Genomic DNA, 11,586 nt, shown 5'->3' with positions numbered 1-11,586 from the left:
CAACCAGTCATCCAAAGATTTGTAGAGAACAAAGGACCCAGAATCAGTTAAAAGGTAGAAAATTATTCATTTCGTCATAGTTGTTCAATTGTTAACAAGAACTAATTTATATTCAATCAAACAACGTTCAATGTATTAATAATGGGTAAAAAGTAGAAAAATCAACATGTCACAGAATAAGTATATATAGATTTTTATGCGTCTTGGATCAACAACTCTTACATAAAGGGTGCAGAGGCTATTTGAACGTTGAAAACCAACGGAACTAAAAAAATCATTTCTGATTGAAAGTGGATTATTCCACGTCTCTATAATTCAAAAGTATTTTTTATCACGTCGTTATCCAACTATCATAAAATTATATAATGTTTTGTGGTCAGCTATTCAGCTTTCTGCTTCTTGACCCCTTATCAGTATTCTGAAGGTTGATGAGTTGAACTGAAGAAGTTAGTTTTTTCTATACTGTTAACAGGTTGCTACTAGACTGTACGCAAAAAGGATGAATAATTGTGAAGAATTACACCTGGCTACCAACTGATTTTGGACCTTTTTCGAGAATATATTACAAGATAATATGTTAACTATTATTGCATATTCACTTATCTGTGGATATCTAAAACGATCCCAAAACTTTACGTAGACACAGTATTATATTTTCTTTTTGAAAGTATTTTATCTGAAATTTCAAATTTTACGTTGAAAATAATACTCATGCCTAAGATTATAGAAGATTTTTTAAAATTATTTATGGGTAGTGGTCTTATTTTTGTTTGAAATGAACGTATATACAATTTATATTCATGCAATTTAAGCGTATAATCTTTTATCTATTTTTTTATTCATTTGGCTGTGATTGTTTTCCATAATTAATGGGAAGGATCTTTTTCTTTACGTTGAAAAAACATCATATCATTTATCTCAAAAAATTCCATTTTTCTAAAACAACACCTCTTATTGGAAAATCCTTTATAAAAATTACATGCTGCATCTGGTTCAAAGAGGATTCGCATTGTAACGCTTTCGTCTTGAGACGTTTTTGCCTTCCGCTTCTACTCTTTATGTTATGTAGGGGTTTCCCCTAACATATTTTTGTGTATATTTTACCAAACCTTTTAACTTTTATTTAGTAAAATCAAGAGGGAAGAGAATAGAAAAAAGGAACAATTTTTTTGGAAAAAAAATGAAAAAATAATTTTCTTTGAAAAAAAAATTGAAATATTAAATTTCTTTGAAAAAAATTTCAAAAATCCACAGCTATTCACAAAAACTCAATTTCTTGTAAGAAAATTTCAAAAATTAAATTTTATTAAATTAATATTTTTGTTAAAAAGTTACAAAAATTCAAAGGTATACAAAAAAAAAATAATTTTTTTGGGGTAAAATTTCAAAAATATGGGGATATTCTCAAAAAAGTATCAAAAATCCACTGCTATTTAGAAAATCAATTTTTTGGAAAAAAATTTCAAGGATTATATTTTACATATTAATATTTTTGAACAAAAGTTTGAAATATTAATTTTTTTAATGAAAAGAAATTTAAAAAATCCAAACTGAAACAAAAAATTAAATTTTTTAAATTAAAATTTCAAAAATCGGCGACCATTATCAAAAAAAAAAAATTAAAAAATCCACCCTTATACACACATAATCAATTTTTTGATTGAAAATTGGCGAATATTCTCAAAAAATTTCAAAAATTCACAGTTTTTCACAAAAAAATCAATATTTTTCAATAAATTTCAAAAATACAATGCAGTTTAAAAAAAATATTTCAAAAATTACTATTAAATATTAAATTTTTTGAGGAAAAATTTCAAAAATCAAAAACTATATAGAGACAGTATAGATATTTTGGGAAAAAAATTTAAATTTAAATTAATTTTTTTGAAAATTAATTTAAATATTAAATTGTCTAATAAAAAGCAAAATTCCTTAATTTTTTTTTCTTGGGGGAGGGGGAATTTACAGCCCACACAAGACAAAAATATATTGTACATGGTGTCAGGAAAATTGCCCGGAATTATACTCTATATATAGTGATTTGTCTACCGATCTGTCAGATCTACTGTCTCATCTAACCCATCTAAGGATCCCAGAGTCTAATCTCCCATCTGAAAAACAAAACATAGAACCTCTGAGCTGGAGCAGTTTGATTTATGGAACTATTGTCGAATTTGGATTGCGGCTAGTGCGGAAAAGTTGTCCTATGGTTCGAAAATTACCAATGCAATATATCATTGTCTTACAAATTCATCTGTAGATCGTGCAATTCAATAAACTTTTGACTTATTTATTCAAGACATTTTTCTTTATCTTGCATGAAATAATTTTGATATACATTTTTTTTTACCCAATAAACTATATTTACAAGGTTTTTCCCATAAAATGGTCTCATGGAACAAAAAAGAGGAACAAAATAGAAATGACCTACGTATAGCACGCAAACTTTTCTTGACTATTTCAGTAATAAAAGATGAAATTTCCTTTTCTTCCTATCTCTAGCTATAAACTAGAATATATTTGGGTATTATTAAAAAATAGCTAGATTTGAGGAACAAGTGTTTATATTTATATTCTAATTCCAGAATAAATAAAATAGCTATTCACTATAGTTTAGTTATCTTAGTGATAAATTCATTGAGATGATAAAATGAATACTGGTAGTCTTCCGAGAATGGTCTGGTTTGACCGGTCGGCAACTATGTTAGTCCTTCAGGGGAGCACATGAGCTTTATGACCATATCAAGATTATTTAGAACTCTGCTAGAAAACCGAATCCTACAAGTAATGTATGGCTTTGCCACCCAAAATCGGATGATACATGCTTGAGCATTAGTTTCTATGTTTTGAAAATTCACCAGGAGGTCCTGAATTGATTTTTTTTTCATTTTGTTTTGTTTTTTCAACAAGGCTTCCAAAATCAAGACTTCATTTTGAAATCCTTCATTTAATAATTTGTTGGGGTATTTCCGGAGGTGGAGAAATTGATGGAAATTCATGAGGTTAAATAGGAAGTTGGGACAGCTCAATACAGGTCTGTAAAGGGAATGTTCATTTATTTTAGACAGATAGTGATGGAACCTTCAAGACGAACCTACAGAAGAGACCATTATTAAATTTAGAATTACTTAAGTTTTTAGAGTTTAAATCAGTTGAATGATACAGATGTATTCCATAATAAATTTAAATAGTTAAAGTTTATAAATTATGATTGAATTTGTGTTCCTTCTTTGGAACTTGTTTGTCGTAAAGCTTTCATTCGCTCTACAGTTTTAGATTCATTTATGGAAGATACTCATTTAACACATGTATCACCATCGGAGAGGATCTTCTCATAAAGAATCCGCCCACTAGATGTAAAACTAATAAGTCTTTAATGATGACATAAAATAATTGAAACAATATATTGACAATTTCCAATTTTAATGTATTTCTAAAGTGGTTTGCTATTAATGATGCATTCCTTTATTAACATACCATGACCATTTCATGTATCTTAATTTGAATTCATATTAAAATATTATACGGTCACATTTATCGCAAGCTCCTAGTATAAGTACACATTTAATGTCAATTTTCCCTATAAAAGTTCTTTATATGTAGACTGTAGAAAGATCTTCGTATACAACTACTAATCAAATTCCATGAGGAATTTTGGTACCGAAAGAGAAGATCCAGAAGATATAAGGACAAACAAATGGGGGTGAGTGGATCACTTCAAGGAAACGCAGATTCCTGAATTCATTTATCTATGGAGAGATGTAGGAATTGAAGCTTTAATAATATAAATCATATTTTGAACTAAATTAAAAAAACTACAAGTGTAATGATGAAACGATGCCTTCGGCTCTCCTGATTTCATCTCAGTAGGTATGTAATTGAAATATTTAAAGACAGGACTGGCAAATTTCCTAATGTCTTAAGCAAAATTTATGCTTTTAGGCATATTGATGTATAATTTTATCTTCTCCAAAGAGCATTCTCCTTACTAGAACCTCCTATCCGAAAAAGGAGATCCCAAAGCCGGGTTTGATGCTTTAGTATGAATTTCTAATTATGGATTGAATTCCGGGAGAATCAGAGAGCAGGATTCTCTTAAATTTGACCATCATTTTAAGTAACAAAGGCTCTAAGATGACAATCTGATTGATGGTTTCTAAGGGCATTATTTGTGTTCCCTTCAAAATTAGACTAAAGTATTATCCGAAGACCCTGATACATTACTCATTCCATCTGACATAATTAATTTATAATTAAAAAGAAAATTAATTAAGTCAATATTAAGACTAGAATATCAGATATGGATAAACATTAAACACATCTGATCGTCTTCAGTGTAAATTAATAAATGACTTCATAGGAGAAGCGACATCTAGCGAGGAAATTAAATTCTGATGATACTACTAATGTTCACCTTTCGCTTCTTAGTTTAAATCTTATGGAGAAACTAATTAGGAAATCAGTCCTGGGTCCCATCTAGCACTACTTATAGATTAAAGATTTGAAGTGAATTCTTGGAAATTAGAGGATGTTTATTTTTCAAAAATTGCAAACAAATAAGAATAGTTGAAGAATAAAATATCAAAGCGGAATTTCAAGCGAAAAGGGTAATAAATTTTGATCGAATTCCCTTCTGAAAAATAAAAATAAAGGAGAAAGCAACAATAGAAAAGCCGAGGGTTTACAATATTACAAACCATAAGAGAAGACTCACACACTCTCTTCAAATGTGATGAGTAAAACCTTTTTATTATCAAAATAAGTATTCTTTCGACAGCCCAAGCGTTCGATTGTTGGTTGTCATTTACATTCATTCCTTGGATTTATATAAAGAATTGGTTTTGGTTGGATCATCCAAAGTTCATTGTTATTTTTATAAAACAAAAAACCATAATTTTTACCATCAAATCTTTGTAAAACAGTTAAATCAAAGGTGAGCTTTTATCATATCGATATAGTTATGGTATGCACATAAGTCATTCCATGGAAACTAAACTCTTTTTTTTCTCCATCCGATCAGAATAACATTTGAAATCATTAGCCTGCTGATGAACTAATTCCCCAATTTTTTAATTTTTTTAAAAACTGTTATTTTTTGTTAATAAATAAATTTTCAAAATTGTCTTTTAAAATCAAAAAAGTTTTAACAAATAACTCCAAGCAACGCCCAGTACACCAGATCGTATTATATAAAAGAGGCTACCCACATATTTTCTTTAAAATAAGCTCATAATATTTATATATAAAACATCAATTATATATAAACTATATAGTTTTAAATATTTGCATTTAAAAATAGTTATTTATTTTTAAAAAAACTTTATTAATTTCTGAGAGAAAAAATATGGAATTAAATGGTTTTATTGAGATTTTTAAAATTGATAATGGAGATTATTTAGTTTATTGTCGGTCCTATTTATTAGCTCTAGTCATTGGTCCTTAGAAAAAAAAGTTGACATAAACATTGTGAAGTCATCAAAGACATATTTTTGTCAGTTTTTAGGACGGATTTTGCAAGAGGACCGACACAATACTACATATTGCCCTAAATAAATTGTAAATACTTTTGCAATTTTTCCTTTATCCCTTTTTGTTCAAAGTGAATGACAAATTTTTATATCTATTTCAGATGGACTGGGCATCTATTTCTTCGTCCAATGACATAGGAACCTTGGAGTTGGGCTATTTTGTTGGAGACAAATATCACTTGGCACATGATGCACAACAGAAATTAGAAAAAATATGTAGGGAACTTTGTGACTCGGTGTCAATGAAAAAAACCAGACATAGGATCATGTTTCGAAACTACATGGATACAGATTTCATCCCCGTCATCAAAACACATATTGAAAAAAATCTACCTGTTTATGTGGCCATGATAAAGTGAGTAGGCCTTAAATTTTTTGACTATTATGAAAACATAAAGTTAAATTCCATTTATTAAACCCTCCACTTTTTTTAACATAATATAATTCTTGGACATTTGCAAATAATACCTCAAAATATTACCATTTTTACATTACATGGTAGTATATATTTATTGTTCCTTCTTTAAAGTTTAAATTAAACACTTATTCGATAAAAATTTCTAAAAATCACTCGTAGGACTGAATTACTTAGTATCTCTGATTTTGTATGATATATCACTAGTAACAGGATTTGTGTTAGATCGCGAAGAAAGGTAGAACGAGGCATTTTTAGAAATCAAGGATGTGATTTTTTTAAGCATGTGACCAAACACGGTGTGCAAAATAAGTTAAGCTTAAATACAATAAAAATATAATATGCAAAAAAAAGTCATTAAAATCGACGTTAGAATCATTTGACGTATTTACAAGCACATAGTTTTACATAATATTTTTCCATTTGATAGTGTATTATCTGAGCTCACAACACCAATTGAGGACTATGTTGATGTCTTCATTAATTCCAATGGTTCTAATCTACGAATATATCGCTATGAATTGATAAACTTTTTGGATGATGTTAAAAATAGGTTCACAAACAGTCTTTTATTTCGTAAAATAATACCTCCTGGTCATTATATTCTAAAAGAGGTACGCATTTTAGTCATAAATTATAACTTTGATGGTTACACCATGTAACAGCATTTTGTTCTGCAGGCTGACCCCCACATTTATAATTGTTATTTAAGTCGTAAAACACAAATTGGACTTTAAAATCAAGTTTTTAGAGGATCACTACGATTCCATCCCATGTTTCGACATGATATAAATATATTATGAATTATTCATTACTTAATCTTGATTACAATTAATAAAAAAATGAATATAAACACCAAAAGATTGAATAAAATGAAGGACCTTACTTAGTAGCAAATATTTTATTTATTTATTTTTCCTGTGCTCTATATTCAAGTTGAATAGATTTCATATTTCAATTTAAAGAAATTACCTTTAAAAAAGGTCGATTTTAATTGATTTTTGATCAATTAAGTTTTTAAGATTTACTTAGAAATTTAAATGTAATACGTTGGTTAGGTTGGGTGAATATAGATTAAAATAATATTGCGGGGGAAAATGAATCGTTTATAAGTTCAATTAATCAAATATTTTGAATATGAAGCCTCTATAAACTTATTTTAATCCCCTACATCTAAATTATTATTAGTTATTTTAGTAGAAATCATATCACACGATTCTACTTCTTCTTCGTAATATTATTGTTATCTATATTGATGCAACCTAACCAATTTAATATATTTAAACATCTTAATAAATATAAATTTATCAAATTGGCCAAAAGTCAATCAAATCTACATTTTTTGACACAAAGGAATAATTTTTCTTTATATCAGTTCTTTAAAGGGCAAATCGATATCCGTTGTAAGTTTTAATGGTCATATATTCATTCTCTACAGCTGTAATAACAATAATAAATGTGGGGTTCGGCCTGCGGGCGTTCCAAGACCTTCATTTTGTTATGAATAAATATTTCTAATTTCTATACATATTCAGGATTTATCAAATAGTCAAAATGAGTCGAATATAATAGAACATATATTTCGATTAGTTGCTAATATTTTGAGTATACCAGAGCCTTCAAACCCTATATTTGATCACTCAATTTCATCCAAATCCCATTCCTCAACAACTGTTTCATCTGCCCCAAGTCAACGTCAGAATCAAATAATTTTGAACTTTTTTGCTGCGGGTCTAGATAAGTTCATTTTATTAGCTATTGAAGAAGATACTGTCTCAAATCTATGGTAATCATTCAAAGATTTAGTATACAGTATGAACCATATTTTTAATTCTATTTTACAAAAGGAGTGCTCAAATTTTGGAAGTCATTACTTTGATATTCAAGGATCAAAGTGTGAGTCAACTTGAAAGTAATCTTAGAAAGTTGTTGGAAAATCCTGATTTGGATGACAGCTCAGAGGACAATGAGAGTAATTCGTCTTCTACGGAAGAAGATATCTATATGAACGAGGACTCCTCGGACAGTAATCCTGATGAAAAACCCCGAAGTAAAACAAAATTAGTTTATTGCATCTAACTATTGGGCGTTTTTGGGGGATTTCTGCAGAATAATAAAAGAGTTTTAAACAAAAAATGAAATTTATTTTCCTAGACAAAGTCATATAGAAAAAAATTTATAAGAAAAAGTTATAGAAAATAAAAATTCTAACAAGCCTCGCACTTTATTTATAAAAGCACTAGTACCCAGCATTGCCCAGAGTTTTGGGGCCTTAAAACATTTACTCTAAAACCGACCCTGATCCTATCATATAAGTTGTATAAATTACTTAAATTGTATTTATCCAAAATTAGATGCAAAGAACCCAAAGAATTACAATGATGACGCCATAACTTGTCAGACTTCAGACTCTGACTCATCAGAAGTAAGTGGTTCTCATATTTTTATAAGTTAAAAACTATAAATATTCAATATTTAAAGCCTCCAAGTAAAAAAATTTATGATCATTGCAAACCATCAACCTCAATGATAAAAACTTCCAGCACCAAATTAGAAGAGACTGTGAGACAAATGATTAATTATTGGATATCAACTCTCCCTGGAGATACTAAAATCGATCTTGAACTGTCAACTGGAACATCATCCAATGACAATGATCAAAGGTATAATCAAATTTATGTTTCTTTCTTTTTTTGTCAAAAGGATTCGTTATTTAAAAAATGTTTTCTAGTAGAAGTGTACCTCAAAATAAAAACAGACCTATTGGACCTGATCTATCAGCTTCAGAAATCAAGGAGATTCGAAAGAAAAGATCTTGAAAATAATGTATAATTCAAGGAAGAAGCACAGAAAACAGGTTAGTCAATATTCATTGAGCCATCTTTGCTTTTTTAATAACTGTGTAGTATAAATCATTTTGTTTGTTCTTAGTCAATGGTTGATGATGAAGATGTCTCAAGACTTTTAACAGAGTTTACTATTTCTTTCGTTATATGTGGCTATGGAAATCTCATTCAAAATTTAAGATTAAAATTAATGACGGAAAAACCGCCGTCCACATTTACAGTCCTGCATTCTCGTTTCCTATGGTTAATAACTTTCTTTATGAGCTTTGTAGAAGATTTGGAAGTAGAATTACGGGAGATTGAGTATGTACTTTATTCAATGGCCTTTTAAGCTTGATAGCTTGGCGCTATTTATATTTCATTTCAGACCAGTGTTTAGTCCAGAGATCATATCCTATATTGTATATGTAGGTTTACAAACATTTGAAAATCTTGAGATTGAATCAAAATCACACATGTATAATGATACTATGGTCAAAACACAAGGGCGTCGTCTTCACTTGGTGTTATCTGCAATAAAGCAGATTTTGATAACCATTAATTGGATGGAAAATAATGCAAGGAACTCTGAAGACCGTTCTAAAATACATAATATAATTTTGTTACTTATGGAAATGAGCAATTTGAGACAATTTCATCTTCTATTAATTCGGAAATTCAGTTCATCTAATCAGACAAGGTGTTTCATTAATGATGTTATCATGTCCAACTATAACCTACTTGAAATGTTTGAAAAAGTTAAGTCGTCGGACAAATTTATGAATAAACACTTGGAACAGTGAGTAAAGCTACTTATACCTGAATATAGTATGTAATTTAAAACTACTTAATCATGTATTTAAATGACAGATTTGCCACGGTAGATGTGATGAGACAATATGGTTATTGCCTACAAAAGTTTGAAAGCAATACAGTCTCATTAAACAAAGCTGTTTGTACGATGATGCACCATATTTCCGGTGAATTAAATACACATGAAGCTCTTTTTATACCTCAAATTCTAAAAACATTCTCCGATATATGGGAAAATGAACTCTTTGACAAGGATCAGTGGTTGGGCTTAATTGAATATGTAATACGAAGGTTCATAAATACTTTACATGAGGATCCAATCAACACAACTCTATGTTTTCTAAAAAATGTAGTCGAAGAAAATCAAAGCCGTCGGATTTCCGGACCAAAGGACCGACTAAAATTGATAGCTTTAAAGAATAAAAAAAAATTAAATAACTTTCAGTCCCCTGATTCGGAATATAATAACAGCGAAGATCCTTTTAGATCCATAATAGACATGTACAAAGAGGAGGATTGCGAAACAATGACAGGACATTCTATTCTTCAAGCATTGTGGTCTTATGGAATTATAACGCATGCTCAATATATCGAAATAGCTAGAGTAAATCCGACTTTGGCTACAAACTATACATCCATCGAAGCAACACGATCTTTTATTTCTGAGCTTGCCTCACAAAGAGGAGAGTCAGAGAGTGGCACAGATAATTCGCCTATCGCGGATGAAAACCTGGAGTTTTCTGCTCCATCACCCTCAGAAAAAGCATATGTGGATGAAATTGAAGGTCTCAAGGATTTATTATTGAGTCAAGGGAAGGAATATCTTATTGATTGGCTTCAAGAGGAAATTTTTAATGTTATACTTGTCAAAACTCATGCAAAATCCAAAAGTTCGGTCGAATGGAAAGAAGGAGTTTTAGAGTCCATTCCTTACTACTCAGTCTGTAAGTATTCCTTCATGACCTCATTCATTATACAAAAGACGTTTGTCATATTTATTTTCCATTTGTTTAGTTTGGAATGAGGGCACTCTATTGGTTCCTTGGAACATAAAAGAAGAATCTGGACTAAAAACAAATAATTTCATCATGCTTCTCAAGAAAATTGGGATCCATTTACCTGCAAAAAGACATACACACTTTCCTAGGATACCATTCGACTGGTCAATTGATCATCTATTAAATATTCATAGAAAACTGGCTTCTAGTCAACATAATGAAGCAGATTGGGATATGGGTCAAAACTCTTTTCCCTCAGGAACTAATTCCCATGATGATGTAACCTCAATGTGGAAAATTTCCCGTGCCAACAAACTAATTGGCAATTTGGCAAAGTAATAATATTTTGACTTGTATCTTCCTGGTATTAAAACATTCTTATTCATTCTATTTCTAGGCCCAATCTTCAAAATACACAAATATCGAACGAAGATCAACTATAAACTTAATTTATTGTGTCTATTTTTGTTGTTTTTTGTGTGTGTGTTTATTGTTAAATTCTCAAATTCACTAATTATTATTTGTTTAGAATTTTGATATTTTAATGATTAAATTGTTTTAAGGACTCAGTTTTTTTGATGATTCGTTCTTTTAATGATTCAGTTCGTTTATGTCTGCAAAATATAGTGCACTCAAAGTATGAAGCTAATTAACTACCATGGTATACTTGAATATATTCATAATAACTTAACAAAAGTCAAGGTGGGTATCAATATTAGATTGAGCTTGAGTGATATATTCTATAAATGCTAAACATGAGATATAAACGAATGATGATGACCCATTTTCGTAAAAACTTTTTTTTAAATTGGGATGTGATTTCCTGTACATTGTCACTCGATATTTCTTTTGGAACGTAGCAAAAAAACCTTTTCAACTTGTTGAAAGGCATTTTGACCCAACGCATTCATAAAACTCGGGCCACCCTGATAATAATCTGTCTTCAAATGGAGAGCTTGGAATACTAGGCATAATGGAAGGACATTTAGCTTGTGATGGAGCAATTG

General features: G+C 29.7%; 1 protein-coding gene across 1 annotated transcript; it reads left to right on the top strand.

Annotated features, from left to right (window-relative positions):
* Window positions 1-5,629: 5,629 nt before the first annotated feature.
* Window positions 5,630-11,022, top strand: LOC121130493 (protein timeless-like). Its single transcript, XM_040726232.2, has 10 exons — window positions 5,630-5,883; window positions 6,374-6,557; window positions 7,479-7,729; window positions 7,791-7,993; window positions 8,298-8,368; window positions 8,875-9,092; window positions 9,157-9,567; window positions 9,639-10,525; window positions 10,596-10,914; window positions 10,977-11,022. Exons 1-10 carry the CDS (start codon window positions 5,630-5,632, stop codon window positions 11,020-11,022), a joined length of 2,844 nt encoding a protein of 947 aa, XP_040582166.2.
* The last annotated feature ends 564 nt before the right edge of the window (window positions 11,023-11,586 follow it).

The sequence above is a fragment of the Lepeophtheirus salmonis genome, chromosome Z, assembly GCF_016086655.4.
Source record: "Lepeophtheirus salmonis chromosome Z, UVic_Lsal_1.4, whole genome shotgun sequence".
Lineage (NCBI taxonomy): Eukaryota > Metazoa > Arthropoda > Copepoda > Siphonostomatoida > Caligidae > Lepeophtheirus > Lepeophtheirus salmonis.
The sequence above is the reverse complement of the archived record's forward strand: the minus strand, read 5'-3'. Positions and strand labels throughout refer to the sequence as shown.